The 17,430-nt window shown below is 32.9% G+C and overlaps 1 protein-coding gene across 1 annotated transcript in view; it reads right to left on the bottom strand.

Moving 5' to 3' along the window:
• The window catches only part of LOC143245645 (uncharacterized), a 46,489-nt gene that overhangs the window by 9,658 nt on the left and 19,401 nt on the right, over positions 1-17,430 (bottom strand). Inside the window, exons 4-11 of the mRNA XM_076491994.1 lie at positions 15,586-15,669; positions 14,669-14,702; positions 11,851-11,995; positions 10,687-10,736; positions 8,136-8,303; positions 6,212-6,340; positions 4,464-4,625; positions 3,680-3,872 (exon numbers count right to left, since the gene is read on the bottom strand). Coding sequence (XP_076348109.1) covers positions 3,680-3,872; positions 4,464-4,625; positions 6,212-6,340; positions 8,136-8,303; positions 10,687-10,736; positions 11,851-11,995; positions 14,669-14,702; positions 15,586-15,669 — 965 coding nt within the window. The remainder of the gene's footprint in view (positions 1-3,679; positions 3,873-4,463; positions 4,626-6,211; positions 6,341-8,135; positions 8,304-10,686; positions 10,737-11,850; positions 11,996-14,668; positions 14,703-15,585; positions 15,670-17,430) is intronic.

Raw genomic sequence — 17,430 nt, 5'->3', positions numbered from 1 at the left:
ACACGTAAGAATGGGATAATGCTGCATGCAAATGTACTTATTTTAATGTTTACATTGCCCCATCCACTTGCAGTCATAAAGACAGGACACGTAAACTGTAAGGCAGAGCCATATATTCCCAAACCTCTTAGATATTTCCAATGTCAGAGGTTCGACCACTCGAAAACGTCATGTTGTGTGTCTTTGATGTGTATTCGTTGTGGTGGTAAAGACCATGATGCCTACGAGTCGAAACTGGAGCCTCGCAGTGTTAATTGTAACAGTTCCCACATCTCTTACTTTCTTTCTTACTCTAAAGGATGGAGGAAAAGAGGTGCAATTCTTAAAATACTTTGAACAATATCTTCTATCCAGGGACTCAGACGTTATCATCATCACTGATCTCAGACATATGGTACATCACTCCATATGAGTCACTTTTATACCGTGTGAAAAGCCTTTTGCCCTCCATGATTAAGTGAGTTGATTAGTCAATGCCCATCTCTGTCTCTACCATTCCTTCCAGTGGCTCCCCTGATTTCAGTTTATTTGGCTCCAGCTTCTAGTGTCTGCTCGGGCCCATTTTCTTCTTCAGCCCCAAGATGCAGAACGATTATTCATTCACGCTTTCATTCGCTGGAATCTACGTCCATTGACAGATACCTGCCCAATCGACTTAAGGCAGGATTCATGGAGGTTGATAGACCTCCTATAAAAAAATGGTCAGAAACAGAAGGACTCTTCACCCAAGTAAAAACGACCACTTTAATATGTTGGAACTGTCAAAGTTTTCATTATAATTTGGATGACATCAAGGTGCTGATTGATTCTAATCATCCTCACAAGAAACGTTTCTGAAGTATGCCGATACAATTACCTTTCAGAAGTTTCCTTTGTACCTAAAGGACAGGTTGTGCAGTGGACGAGTGAATGGAAGGATGGCTCTATTGGTCGACCCACCTTACCTTTGCTATTTGATATACCCTTGAAGATCAGAGCCATCCGTGTTTCCTTCTTTCAGACAATCACTGTTTGCTCTCACTATCTGTTTCCTAGAGAGATCTATGATCAATCAGACCTTAATGTTCTCATTGATAATTACTAACTCCCTCTTTAATTCTCGGAGACATTAATGGACTTAATCGCCTCTGAAGTGGTGCTGATACTGATGGGAAGGGTCATTCCAAAGAGCAAACACTCTCGGACCACAACCTCTCTCTCTTCACTTCTAGTTCATATATTTATATTCATGCACCTAGTCAGTCTTTACTGCTATTGATCTCTCTATCTGCTCCCCTTTGCTCTTATCTCTCTTCTCTTGTGAGATTGACAGTGACCCAGGCAATGATAATTTTCCTATCATTCTGAGAAAAACTAGCCATGATTGATGCCACCTGGCCAACGTGCCTCTGGACTAGATCAACTAGCTCACTTTCACAGCTATCTTACAACAGCATCCAACTTGGGGTTGTGCCTTTCTACCTCAGTGGGCTATGCTTTTTCAGAATAGAAAGTCTGTCATTCTTTTCTTTGACCTTCGTAACCAGGCATAGCTGGCTGAATTTGGTCTGTTCTTGAATGACATCGCTGTATCCACTGGTCAGCTCATCATAACAAGGCTTATTACCATCCCAAAAAGTGACCTTTCTTTGGCAACGTGGATACTCCTGATTGGGAGCCCTGCATTCTATTTGCCGAAAATCTTTCGAACCATCCTTCCATTCCCATTAATGCAGATGGTTCGAAATCAGGTGACTCTGTGGTTGCAAACAGGATCCTTTCCACAGTTTTGTGTTCAATGCCGAATTGTACACCATTTCTCTTGCCCTGGATTGCATAAAAAACTATGCAGAACATGAATTATACTATTTATACCAACATGCTTAGCTCTCTACTTGCCCTGAAATCGCTTCGCATTAGTTCTTACCCTTTTCTCGTCAATATTCAAAATCGACCATTTCTTATTTTCCTTATTCTCCACTTTTACTGGATACCAGGCCACGCCAGTATTAGCGGGAACATGCTCTCAGACACCACAGCTAAGTTTCTTTCTCTGGTGCTATCACTGCCGTGCCTGTTCTATACATGAACTATGGTCCTGTATTCAAGGCTCGGCTCTGCGCCAGTTGGCAGTCCACTAGAGTGACCAACGTGATAACAAGCTTTTCCAGATCAAACCTCCCATTGCAATTTGGCCGTCTTGCTTCCATAAGATTTGGAAGGAGGAAGTTGTTCTGACTAGGCAACACATTGGTCATAGTTTTAACTCATCACTTTTGTTTATCTTGTACTGCTGCACCAATGTATAGTCTGTGTGACCCTCAGGTCACAATAGTTCACATTTTGATGTCATACTGTCGTTACAGCCGTGAATAACGGCACCAATTTAGACATGTATTTTTTTATGAGTTTTATCCTAACGCTGAACAGTGTCATTGGCGATGCTGACACTGTTCATCTTACTTTAAATTTTAAGGGTCATTAACCTTTTAATTCTATTTAAGTTTGTATCAGAAACTTGGTCATTGTTTTATCTTAACTTGATTTCTTTTTAAATGTTTTAATAATTTCACTTTTATTGTTTTCCGGTTGTTTGGCGCAGATAGTCTAGTTGCTTTGCATCAATAAACGCCAAATAACCAAACAATCAATCGTTTAAGACCTACCTAACCTCTTTTATTTTACGTCGTTTATTTTGTTTTAATGTTCGTTTGTTATTGTTAATGTGAATGCATATATCTCAGTTTTAATTTGAATATAATAAATATTTTATACACATGTTGAACAGATGAATCTAGTATGATCATATTGTAACAGATATTTGTCTTTGACTTCAGTTGTTGAATCACGTACAAGATATTTAGTGTGGTTTAATTATGTATTAGTCAGTTACTTTTTAAATAAATGAAGCTGTTTTATTACTTGTGGCATTATACAAATGACTACAAAACATGATGATCATAAACTATAGAGATAGTTGCCCGTTAATAGTTTAAGAAGGAAAAACACGTGTTTCATCTTATAGTTCACGTGAGTCACGTGTAACAACAGATTAAAATATGAGCTAAAAGGGTTTGATAGAAGTGACAGACAATGCTGAAACAAAATTAACAGCCCTGATCAATTGGCATATTTTTTCTCCTTAATTGACGAATAAGCAACCTAAACAAAAGTTACAATAGTCAATAACTTTTAACCATTAACCAAGGGAGATAACCAGGCAGTATCGTCCACCATCATAAGGACTTTGAATCAAATAAGAGAAGTGGATTACATTAGAACCGAAGTTTGTGCTGTGCAGGATCTTTGAACCTGTTGGTCAAATGGTTAGTGCAGCTTGCTCTTGGAATTGGTTCTGAACCAAAAAAGATAATTTTTAGGATGTCTTATTTATTCTCATATTTTATTCATGAATCGTTATAAATAATTGTAAAGAATGGTTCAATTTAAAGTCGTTTAAATAAATTTATGAAAACATCACCTTGCATTGATATTGTTTTAATAAAAACACATCTGCGTGTGTATGTCTTGTTAAATCAAGTTAAGCCTTTTTTACTACACATGGAAATATTTTTCCACGCAATATATCCCATAACATTAATAATTTTTAGTATTTAAAATTATTGCTTCTTCTAGTGACAGAAAAAACAACAGAACTAAACCTTAGATTGTAAACTTATTTAATGATGTATAAACCTACCTTTCTCCTTTTCTTGTTTGAATAATAAATATTCCGGGAATACCTGATGAATTACCCTTCTGATCAATGTTGCCAAGTTCTAGCCAGAAATTTTCAAGACTGTTTAGTTTCACAGTTTCAAATGAACTTTCTGAAGTTTTGTCAGGAGTGGTCATCATTTTATTTTCAAAGTCCGACATTTCAACACTTGAAACTATCGAAACAAAGAGAAAAACTTGCACATAAACACATATTTTAAAATTCAAATACATATACCCAAATTCAAATATTTTTTTGTGTAGCGTAAACATGAAAATGAATTTTTTATGTTCCCATTCAGAAATTAGAATATAACTCAAGCCTTTTAAGGCATTTAATGTCCTTCTACGTCAAAGTTTCTGGAAAGAGAAAACGATGTTATGGATTACGTTTCTGGAATTTCTTTATAAAAATATTTTGCATGAGCATAACTGTAGTTAAACCTGACTTTTATAACTTATACAGATAACAATATACACAACTACATAACATATTATTTAGATACAGTTTAGAATAAAATTTTGAAGTTTATAGACATATGTTTCTATAGATTGACCTAAATTTTTGGAAAACAACCATCAATAAGTCCTACGAACTAAATAACTAAACCTTTTTATAGCATGACCTACATTTTGAAGGACCACCATCAATAAGTTCTACAAACTAAATAACTAAACGTTTTTATGGCATGACCTACATTTTGAAGGACCACCATCAACAAGTTTTATGAAAGCTTATAACGATATGTTTTTATAAAATTACTCACATTTTGGAGGACCACCATCGACAAGTTCTAAGAAAAGATTGTCTTTAACGCAAAACACAGTTTCTTTATGTGCTTCGTAAAATATCTTTCTTTGCCTCGACTGTAAATGAGGCTTGAAGGAAGAGGGCGTTACCATCTGACAAATAACATGTATGTTGTAACCTGTCCAGAAACCAAAACGTTCATAATTAAAATCCTAACCTATGAAATATCAAAAATTAGATCATGGCTGAAAACTTTAAGAAAAATTGTTTACTTCTAAACTGTTTTATATTTTATAACGCATTCCAAAATAAGTGAATTGGTATGGAATAATTTACTAACAATATGTGTATATTAAACCTTTTTGTATCTCAGAAACGCTGGAATGGGTTTTAACACTTTTAGTCTTGAAGCAGGGAACAACGTCTCGACCCTCCTAGGTCATCTTTTATTAAACGCTGAATTTGACTAACTCGTTCCTTGAAATTGAATGTCAGTGAATCGTTCCCAACAAAGTCTAGAACCACAAATACTGCACTAGTGTCCCTGAATCTTCATATATCACTAATTTCCAATTGGTACTTAATACACGGATTGAAATATTTTATCTTTATTTTTTGTCACAATAGATGAATATTAACAAATACAGATCTTAAGGGTCGTTTTGATAATGAAATGAAAAGTATGTTATACCTTCATATTGCATTCTGGAACAATGACTCAATGAGTTGTTAAAGTAACAAAGGAGAAACGGTTACCAGAGAAAGTGAAAAAGTGAGTTAATTATTCATTCAAGATTGATCCACAAGCCAATAACAAGTAGGATCAGCATACCCAGGTAGTTAGGACACTCGACTCGAATTTGAGGGTCGCGGGTTCGAATTTCCGTCACACTAAACATGCTAGCCCTTTTAGCCGTGTATGGCGTTACAATGTAACGATCAATTCCACTATTTGTTAGTAAAAGAGTAGCTCAAGAGTTGGCGGTGGGTGGTGATAACTAGCTGCCTTCCCTCTAGTCTTACACTCTTAAATTAGGGGTGGGTAGCGCAGATAGTTCTCGATTAGTTTTGCGCGAAAATTCAAAACAAACAAACCAATAAGAAGTCATGAACATAATCATAAAGCCATACCTTTCTAGTCGTTCTTTTCTAAAGGCTATGGTTACTTATTTTCAGTCAAAACAATTATGATATGACTTCGCCCATGTTATTTATTGGTCACTTAGTGTAATCATTATTGCACTTAGTACAACTTGAATTATGAGGTATAAAGATTATATTTTGATTTAAGGTTTCAGATTATCAGATGTTTTATCAGACTTAGGCACACAAAAATTTAAAGTGTAACTGAGAAATTGGAAATCAGAATAAAATGGTAGAAAGTGCGACTGAAAAAAGTAGTATATTTTGTCAGTTTTTATAGGTGTGGTGAGTTCTCTGACAGTTGGTGAATTAGTACAAAATGCCAGTACAGTGAACAAACAGAAGTATTATATTCTCATTCTTGATAAACATATGTTTATAAGCATATGTCACAGTAAATACGTTTTTTATTCTGAATACATAAAAACTGAATCTTCAGGACTTAAAACGAAACTATAAATTCAAGAAAAGTTGCATTGTAATTAAAAAGTAACATTTCACACAGAGCTTTACCTGACACATCGTGTAAACTTTCACATAATCACACTCAAAAGAATTTCAAACGTATTTTGAGTATTTCTGTGTTATACAATAAGTAAACCCAGTACAAAATATACTTGCATTCATCGAGAACGATCAACCTAGCTAGTCCATATTCTGATTGGCTTTTCGCTGTGGCTCTAATTTCATTAACATTCAACAAAACGTTATCATCAGGTTTTATATAACTTCCTTTTCGTTCTTGAGAATCTATAAAAAATAATTAATTGAAAATTATTAGTTAAGTATTAATCTACTTTATTCACGCGAACATTGTAGTATGTAGTTTTATTTAATACAAACACACTCTTATAACAAAGCACCACTTGTTATTTTACTAATTATTACAACTGCAGTGCCACCTTTCACAAAAAAGGTATTTCTGCCAATCCACACTTTTATTTAAAATATTAAATAATGTAAATATTAAGTTTTAGTGTATATGGTAAGAAATAAAGGTACACTTGGAACGTCGAATTGTTTTTGTAAATTCTTAAGAAATAAACTTCGGAATTTATTTGTTATCGAGCTATCAGTTACTGCTAGAATTGGTAACCAGTGTGATAAGTTGTGTATGATTATTAATTATTCAGTTTTTCTTCACTTGTCACTGAGTTAAGCTGCTGCAGGGTAATTCAACTCCTCAACAGTGACCTGGTGAAGTCAAATTCATTATGTGTTTCACAATTTGTAGTGAGGGGGATACAACGATGCCATATACACCAGAAACGATGATGTCATAGTTCCACAAAGTGTCATCAGAAGGTATGTTGCAAGGGCAGGTTGGAGAAAATAACAGTGAATCCAAGCGTAACATTACGAACTGGAAAAAGAAGGTGAAGCAACCTCAGAAAGCGTGATACCAGAGGGCGTGTTACTACAGATAAATTATGGGTTTACATGCTGATGTTGCTACTTTAGGCGGATGGTTTTATTAAAGTTCTTTAAGAGGAATTACTAAAGTTCTGTAGGCAGAAGGTGCAACTAAACTTCTTGAAGAAGAATCTATTGCTATAGGCAGATGTTATTGCTAAAGATTCTAAAGGCAAATGAGTTTACCAGGCAGATATTTTCTTAGGATTGCTAACAGATTTTGAATTATGTTTATCTCTTTATTGGATATGTTTCATAAAGGCAGATGATCTTACCAGGTATACTTAGTCTGCCTTACGGAAAGCAGATGCTTTTATTATGATTCTATATATGCACTGTGTTACTGAAGGTCGTTTTATCTCAAACTTCTATATTTATTTGTAGCAGTTTTCCTCTGAAAAGGTTGAAGTGTTTCTATGAGCCAAAGAATTATCATTACAAGATCTTAATGAGGATAGTGTTACTTTTGACAGAGAATATTTCAAAAGTTCCTCGAAATTTTAACACATCTGCAGTTTCACTTTTACAAACAAAACCCTTACTTCAATGAAACAACTATTATAGCATATGTCAGGTTTATCATGAATATCATCCATTATTTAAATGAGGTACTTACATAACCAACAATTTACTTCGCATACTTTTAACTTCCTGAAAAGGAAATTTATTTAATTCTCTACATAATGTAACATATTCCTTCACTTTATAAGTATATATTCACATGTAATAAATGTTGCACTAATTATAATGTTTGGCATGAAACACATTCTTATTTTATCCTGTATGCAAGATATGCTGAAAGGGTGTGAACAGTGAGTGAGAAGAAGTGGATTGCAAGTCGAGCGTACTAACCATGTAAAGAAGGCTACGATATAAGACAAACGTGGCACATGATCTAGACTTTTTTTGTGTGTTACGCTACACAAGTCATGTTTGTTTGACCTTTAGAAAAGCATCTGACAAATTACAATGAAAATGTTTTGTTTTGGAATATCTGGCATCATACAGTAAAACACTTTTAAAATTACTTACTCAAGTCGAGATCTTTTTTTTTCTCTTCTGTTACAGGCAAATAACAAGATACTTACACATGTGAATCTAAGAAAAACATTGATAAAATAAAAACAATTACCAAACTTCCAGTCAGCTATTCTGTTGTCAACAGCGACCACTATAAAATTAAAAAAGCCAGCCTCGTTTTCATTCACGGTTGAACGTTGATCGTAAGTTTCAGAATGATCCGTGTTACGTCTATTATTCATTAACTGAGGCATCATCCAATATAAGCCCGTTTTAACACCTGAGAAGCGAAACAATGTAGTTTAAATTATAAATAGTCGAAACAAGAGGAAATTATTCTAAAGTAAAATATGGTAAATAGATCTCTGTAATCATACACCAGTAAACTAATAATCGAATATTCTACGTACACGAATTTGCACTTGAATAATGTACAATACGGATACTGAAAAAAAGTGTTGTTTGTAATAAAATAAACATACTTATTTTACAAAACATTGCATGGAAAAAATAATAAAAAATTGTATGCTTGAAACTGCAATTTCCATAACAATGTTGTGGCGAATAATCTTATGTCGACATCTCTTTCAAGAAAAGGTATTTATACAGATCATTACACAAAACAGGATTAAGAGATTTGCCTAAAAACAATACCATCACTGAATTATGTGTGAAAAATGAAGATAATACGTGATATTTTATACCCGAAATTTTCTAAGGATTCATAATGGTTCCAATAATAATTTATTTGATTAACAATTTCCTCTCACTGAATTCAACTTTATGGAACTGTATGATTATTTGTTCAGAGTCCATATGGTATCCTTAAAAGTGTTTCTATATATAAATATGTGATGGATTAAAATGCAAGTTGTTTTACTAAAACAAGAAACACACAACATACACTTCGACAGTGTAAGTAGCCTTCTTTTGGTTTGTTTTCGTCAAAGTTACCAATATCGATTGGAACGGCACATACATACATATTTCGGACCAAAACTGTTTTTGTTGTGCGCCACCCATCCAAATTAGATTTAGCGAAAACCGTTGTCGGCCATGAATATAGTTGACTTAGTGAAGCTGAATTACCATTTGATACGGTTCTTTTTTTTGAAAACAACAAAACAAACTATATAAAGAATGTGGTGTTAAGACATACACCAGGCCTAATATTAAAGTGTTATGCTAAAATACGATAGGCTTAATATTGATGTCTAATGTTAAAAATACGGTGGGCCTAATATTAACATTTTATGTTAAAAATACAGTAGGCCTAGTATTAATGTCTTATGTTAAAAATACAGTAGGCCTAGTAGTAATGTCTTATGTTTAAAATACAGTAGGCCTAGTATTTATGTCTTATGTTAAAAATACAGTAGGCCTAGTATTAATGTCTTATGTTTAAAATACAGTAGGCCTACTAATAATATATTATGTTAAAAATACAGTAGGCCTAGTATTAATGTCTTATGTTTAAAATACAGTAGGCCTACTAATAATGTATTATGTTAAAAATACAGTAGGCCTAGTATTAATGTCTTATGTTTAAAATACAGTAGGCCTAGTTTTAATGTCTTATGTTAAAAATACAGTAGGCTTAATTTTAACGTCTTATGATCAGTAAATGTATCTAACAATGCTTCGATAGCTTAGAAAAGAGGTACACGCTATAACAACTAATGTATAGCCATCAAACATAACACAATTTCTTGATAGCAGTTTGCTGAACAACTTATGATACACACAAATGTTAATATACCACAAAATAAACCACTATAATTCAAACTTAATCTACCATCCCTCGTGTTGAAATGTAGACCAAATGTGGACACAGTGTGACCCTCTTAGCGTTTTGGGCTATACATATGTACAGACATCTATTCTATCTCATTACCAGAAATAATAAAATCAAGTGCCACGTTTTTAGCAGTTTGTGTTTATTACATAGACGTCAGTTAAATGTCATACAAGTACTTGGCCCGACAAGAGTAGCTAATGAGTGGGTTCCATTGACTATCTGCATTTCTTGTAGGCTAAATTCAAAATTATGGAAGGCAAGAACTGTTAGACCTTGAACAGTTTTGTGTAATATAGGAAAACAAAGACTGGTGAGGAAGGCAACTAGTTAACAGCACTGTCAGTTTAAAGTGGCCATTATTAACCGTTTAGTAAGTCTGTGGTGTCGTTGATTAACAAAGTACTCACAACTGCATCTATGGAACATGTTTGGTAGTGCTATGTCTTGAACCTCAGGTTTCTAGTCAGGTAAACTAGGCCTAAGTATGAGAAGAATTTCGGTCCTATTGAGGTTAAAGTTGCCTTCTTGAGTATTGAAACTGATATAATTAAAGTACAGATATTCCTAATGTCAGCTTTCAAATGTACTAGACGTTTTAAACCTAATGTACAGCATTCGAGGTTTAAGGTTTAGCCAAATGCCATATACTAAACTTTAATAAGGCGAAATACCACACATAAAGACACAAATATTTGAATAATCTGATTAATTTCAGTCCTGTTTTTATAGCGGACTATCCGCCACAATATTCTAAAAAAGTGCCTCTCAGGATTACACCTTTAGGTGCAAAATGACACCCACCTGGAAAGTTAACTGTGTTCAATTTATTTGAAAATGCTATTTTGAGAATGTAATCTCGACTCACCACGACATTCACTTGTTCCTTTGTCATGTTTTGCCAACAATATTTTTTTCCTATAAAGGATAAAAATGATTCTATTTTAATACACCATGGGAAACAATATTCAAATATTTTATCAGTTCTGTAAATCTGAGAAATATTAAGCTTGGGACAATATAGTTTAATAATTAATTATTTATTGTATAAAACTATTATACTATTTGTAATGTCTGCTGTTACCTGCATTTATTGAAAATTTACTTTGCGTATAGTGTTGTAAAATTAATACATGAAGCTGCCTATAAGATTTAACCTAACATCTATTACTGACATGTTTTAAACTGAAGTACAGTCTTAGGGCCAGATTTAGTTCAGTGATGAGTCTGGAGACTCACACTGCTAGAATCTGGGTTTCAATACTCCTGATTTGTACAGCACAGATTATCTGTTGTGTAGCTTTGAGCTCAACAATAAATCATGGTTCAGAATTTTTATTTTTACTTACGTACACATTACTGTACATACGGAATAAAATAAACAATAGCTAATTTAATCAGCAAAATTAGAAATATTGAAATAGGGAAGTAATGAATCAAAATAAGTAAATTCGTCATTCTGACCCTTTCAGATAGGAGCGAGTTGGCCTTGTGGTAGAGCTCTGGCATGTCGAGTTCAACTCTGAACAATACTACAAATATACCCTGTATTTTAAGTTGCGAGTGTTTTATAAAAGTTACAATCAAACCCTTATCTTTGATATTCAAGATTTTAAATTCGAGGCGACGGTATATAGTTCTAGGAGTTTTGCCATAAACATAAAATACAAACCCCTTTCCAAGCATTTTGCAAACAGAAGAAAATAAATATTGAACGAAAGAAGTAAAAAAAAACTTTTTGAAGTAGAGTCTGCGGACTTATAGTGCTAAAACCCCGTTTCGATACTCGAGGTGAGAAAAGCCCAGACAGCCCTTTGTGTAGCCTTGCACTAAACTTGAAAGAAAAAAAACAAGAAAACCCTGAAGTAGCTACTTCTAGCTACAATTGGAGAAGCTTCAATGGTATGGCCAAAATTTGACGCCACTATACTATTCTCAGCATATTACTGTTATGTATACTTAATACACGAAAATACTAACTAATTATACAGCAGTAATAAGGCTATAGAATAAAATACAGTTCCAAACATACTTTTCTTCCAGCATGGCCCATTTCAACGTAACGGCAAATCTTGGAGAACATTCTCTGTTTGATGAAGAATTACACTGAGAACATCCATGAATGTATTCACACACTCTCAACTGTTCTTTATCAAATAAACAAGTCTTTTCTACTTCTGTAATTAAAAACAATTATGATATTAAGTTATTTTGTGTTGAAAATATATTTATTTTTGCGAGATTATGGAATATGTTACTATGTACTTTATACAGTACATTGTCTGCTGAACACGTCAAAACAAGATTCTACAAATATTATGAAATAATATTATTAATATGGTCAGGAACTTCATTTAAAGTTACATATTCATAAGTTATGATATCAAAATATATTTAATAATCACTAGTGTGAGTGAGAGTTTTTCTGTATCAAACATCACTGGCTGTGTATAAATGATCGAAAGCTAATTATTCTTACAAAAAATTTACCATAGTAGTAAACATCTTCATAGATGGGTATTGAGTGCTTTATTAAAAAATAGTTTCAACAAGTAGCTAGTTTACAGTAAAACTACGTGAAATAATAACGGAGTTGTTATATTTAATGCATTCATGATACAAACACCTCTCGCTGTTTTCAACTCTGACAACCATTATACTTTCTTTCAACACGAGAAAAGCATTATAAACTATTACTTCCTTTCATATATAAATGTGATAAATAAGAACTACATGTGCGAATCTGGTGAAATGTACAAAAAGTTTGTTTTGTTTTTTGAATTTCGCGAAAAGCTACTCGAGGGCTATCTGCGCTAGCCATCCTTAACTTTGCAGTGTAAGACTAGAGGGAAGGCAGCTAGTCATCACCACCCACCGCCAACTCTTAGGCTACTCTTTTACCTACGAAATGTGGGATTGACCGTCACATTATAATACCCCCACGGCTGAAAGGGCGAGCATGATTGGCATGACGGGGATGTGAACCCGCGACTCTCAGATTACTAGTCGCACGCCACCTGGCCATGCCAGGCCATTACTAAAAGTAACGATACATGATGCAAAAACCAGTAAACAAGATTTCATTCACATTGGATGTTTCAGTATTGAATGTTAATTGGATTTGAAAAAACGATGATTTACCTCCATTGCTACTCTAGAAACTGATTATTCATTCACTGAGTATTCCCAATATAATGATTATGGCCACGTATCGTTTTCAACACCATAGTTTCCATTCTAATAAATTTCAGCAAAAGAGAACAAGTTCATTCTTAGACTTACAATTTATTAAATAATTAATAGAAAGCTGAGTTTAACGACAATGTTTAAACATGCCAAAGACACAAAAATTCATTGAAATAATTTTGGGAAACATAGCATGCATGGTGGTCTCGTAATATTGTTACAATTCGTTTTATTGGCTATTCTTTTCATTAAAACTGTCTTTGAAATTGGAGTAGGTCTGAAAGTTTATGAAAGTTTGGTTTGTGTCAACTTTAAATTATTGTCCCATATGTAATGAACTATTACCAGAAGTATAAAATATCTTTATTAGGTTGGAAAGTCCTTTCACGTAACCTTTAAAACATGTATGGTTTCGTATTATCTCGTGATGTTATCCTGGAAGATGTTGGTGCCCCATTTATGTCGCAAATGGTTTTCCTTCATTTCCTTGTAAAACAATAATCTAAGCTCTCCTTTTTTAGATGTCGTATCCTTCGACTTCGTATTATTGGTCACCTAGGAATGTTTCTCTAACAATACGCTTCATAGTGAGAATGTGGGGAAATATGACGTCATTATTACATGAGTACGTTAACGAATTTCGTAAAATGCTTTCTTGAAATTAAAATAATATTTTGTATTTCTATTACGGAATATGAATTGGAATGTCACCTTCTTGTTTGGACCCCATTAGCACAGTTGCATGTCTTCGGACTCACACTGCTAAAAATCGGGTTTCGATATTCAGGGTAGGAAGGAGCACAGATAGCCCATTGTGTAGCTTTGCGCTTCACTTTAAACAAACAAACCTTCTTGTTTGCTCTGGAAATTAATAAAGTTGCTTTTATTTCTTGTTCACAGGAAGTTTTGTTTTTACAACTCTTTCCATAAGAAGTTGAATATTCGATAATTTTGAAAAGGTACAGTAGCATTTTGAATTTTTTCTGGAGATCATACGTGGTTCTTCTGGAGATATAACTCGGAATGACGTATGCAAAGTTACAAGTGTTGGTAATAGTGTACAAAGTCAAAGGTAACGTTCAGTATTTTATAATGTGTTCTTTACTACATAGGCAACGGCCTCACTTAGACATTACCAAAGGTCTGGTTCTAAATAAAACTATTAATGCAATCTGGAAAATAGTAAAATACACATTATCACAGAGCTAACTGAGTACATGTGAACTGGTAATAAATATGTAACTAAACCAGCGAATTAAAATGGTCACTTAGCAATGTAAAACTGTTGGTCGAGTCACTACTACCTCCTGTTAGTTCATCTTCGTGTGATTGCTAATCAAACGAGTTCTAAATAAGCATGGTAACTTTGAGTATATTAATCAACACATACAATTAGTTTTGATTATGGGGTTTGGATTATACTGTTTGGTATGCCTTACTCAGAAGGCTCGCCTTAAATCAGTTACAATGCGAGAATAACGAAATATATCACCGATGTAGTAATATAATATCCTAATGCTACGAAGTTAAAGTAATCTTACACTTGTGAATCCTGGTTTGTTAATCCAAGTTTCAAATACATCCCTTCCTAATATCTTTCAAAAATGTTTACTTATATGACATTTGATATATTTCAGAATACAATCTTTACTAAAATATCTTACCTCCAGAGCATGTCAAATATGAATCACAGTCTTCCTGTGAGAAAAAAAAAATATATATATTTGAATATGTGATAACTAAATTTCAAGATACATATAGTGACATCTACCGAAAAATAGTGTTTCCTGCATCTTGTTTCACTTGTCAACACGGAAAACGGTAATAAAACATTGTTACAATAAACATCGTGAAAAGTGTTTTGTCAGGCCTGAATATTTAGAATATTCTTATTCAGTTAACTAAACAAGTAAAAATGTAAATATTCATTTGAAGATATACAAATATAACTAAGTGATTTATATCAAATTATATTCAAAAGTTACACTGTCTAGAAAGATACATTTCCTATTTTAGAAGAAAATATCAAAGTTTGTCTAATTGTCAATAATTCTGAATTATAACCATATTTGAAGTTCCAGTAATAAGTTGATCATTCTTCCGATCGAAATTTTAGTTTCGGTTGTTTCGAGTCCACCTGCTTAGTTTTGTTCACTTTACCTCTAGCTATATTCCTTCTTCACTCAGAACAAACACAACACGTCAGTTTATTATTCTTTCTCTCCTTATTAACGGACAAAGAATTACACAAATACACTTAAGATACAGATTCATTGACAAATATGTTTAAGGCCAACTTTTAACGCACTGAATATGATAGTTCTTAGCTTTTCTGAGTATTATTATACCAATAAATATCCAAGAATTTCAACTTTATATTTAAACAGTAATTTTAAGTTATTTTAACTTCTACTTCCTGTCTAATGAGAACTGAATTACCAGTAATTAAAATGTCATTTCCTTGTTAATTCATTTACAACAAAGTTTCTGTCACTCTATTTAAAATTTCTCTCCAACAAATAAACGTTTCCGTAAGTACTATCTGTCCTTTAAAGTTGATTATTGACCCAGAGACGCTTACATATTCTGAAAAACAGGCAGCCATTGCTACTACTACCAAGTCAGGGTCACATTTTTCGTATCCACCTTGTTCAGTGCAAGTTTCCTGAAAAAAAAATACAAATTTTCACAAGACTGAAACAAAATACAAAATCAAATAATTATATACCAAAAAAATTGATTTAATTTCTTATGTTTTAAAATATTTGTCACTTAAACTCAATTATATATTTTATAATAAGCTTGGAAAACTCAAAGTAATAATTTCCGTGATTTAGTAAAACAGTTTTCAGACACATCAGTATTATCCCACTGATTACACTTGTAATTGGTTCAGCTTGGACTTCAATTTAGGTACTTGGGCTTTGAAATCAAGAGTTCATGATTTATTCCAACAAGAAACGAGGTTTGCACTTTTGGACTGTGGGTGTGTTATAATAACGAGGTTAAACTAGGCTGCCATAACAAAAGCAGCTACAACAACGAAGTTAATTTAAGCTAGTTGGTCACAACAAAAACACCTAAAACAATGAGGTTAAACTAGTCGCCCCGAATCAATTTTTTTTCTAGGCAGTTCGTGCAATGCAACAACAAAGAATTTTATTATTTAAATAAAACAAACCTGTAATAATAACACGAACACTCTGTATATATACGTATAACACTACAATATGATTCATCTAATATTTCTTTGTCTCCTTTATTTTTTTTCCAGCGGTTTCATCACTTCAGACGAAACCGTTCAGGATGTAATTTCAATAAGAATTTATAATGAAAGCATTCGTATACCGTTTTCAAGTAAACATAAATAACGTAAATTAAAAACATATTTTTAAGACGTATAAACATAAAATAAAACCTTTATAATAATTAAGTGCATTAAAATATATTCAGAAATAAATAAATTTTTAAGGTTGTCAATAAGTTCCTTAATCATTCTTATTATAATTAAAATAAAATTTTAATTTCTGTTGTTACTGAAGGAAAGCAATTTATTTTTATTATAATTTAATATAGGCAACGATATACACTGTAGAAAAGCAGATTATTTCTCTTACAATTTAATACAGATGTGATGTATACTGTAAAAATGTAGTTTAGTTTTATTATAAATTAATAAAAGGTTTGCCATTGAAACGCAAAAATTCACGATAAAAAGTTTTTCAATTTACATTCAGAAAAACATACTTGTGCGAAGAGAATTGAAACCATTCAAACAAGTTCCCTGTTTTACTGTTTTCATATATGACACGTCGACAGAAGTATTCCATGAAGTGGATAATGAAATATACGAAACATTTCTTACTCTAGTAGTTGACTTCACTAAAATAGAAACCTTGTGAGAAACAACTGATGTGGCATAGAAAGAAATATAATATAATACACCTATATGGAATCAATACATCCTGAGTTGGAAGGAGCATGATCCATATACCAATACGGTAGGTTCTGAATAGAAAGGAACTTAAAGCAATGGATTCTCAGTAAAAGGAAATATAATGTGAATTTATGAAAGTATCTGATCCTTAATGGGAAAAATGATAAAGCACTTATATGGACAGTATTCTTCTTGTTATATAAAATTTTAAGAGATTGAAACGAAAACTGAACAAAAAAAGGAAATTATGAGAGAAAAATAATATCAAAGAAAGATAAACCTCTGTGATGATAGTGAATGGCTACTAGAAATAACACTGGTTAGAAGTGGTAATACATAAAAATTAGCTTTTGAGAAAAGGGTGAAAAACACTGAAGAAGCAAATAAAAGATACCTATACATTCTGAGAAACACAGGTACCTAAAACAAAGGTACAATTCTAAATCTACTGGAAGCTCAGCATTACAAGTTATTTATGAACAACACAGT

The sequence above is a fragment of the Tachypleus tridentatus genome, chromosome 2 (assembly GCF_004210375.1).
Source record: "Tachypleus tridentatus isolate NWPU-2018 chromosome 2, ASM421037v1, whole genome shotgun sequence".
Lineage (NCBI taxonomy): Eukaryota > Metazoa > Arthropoda > Merostomata > Xiphosura > Limulidae > Tachypleus > Tachypleus tridentatus.
The sequence above is the reverse complement of the archived record's forward strand: the minus strand, read 5'-3'. Positions and strand labels throughout refer to the sequence as shown.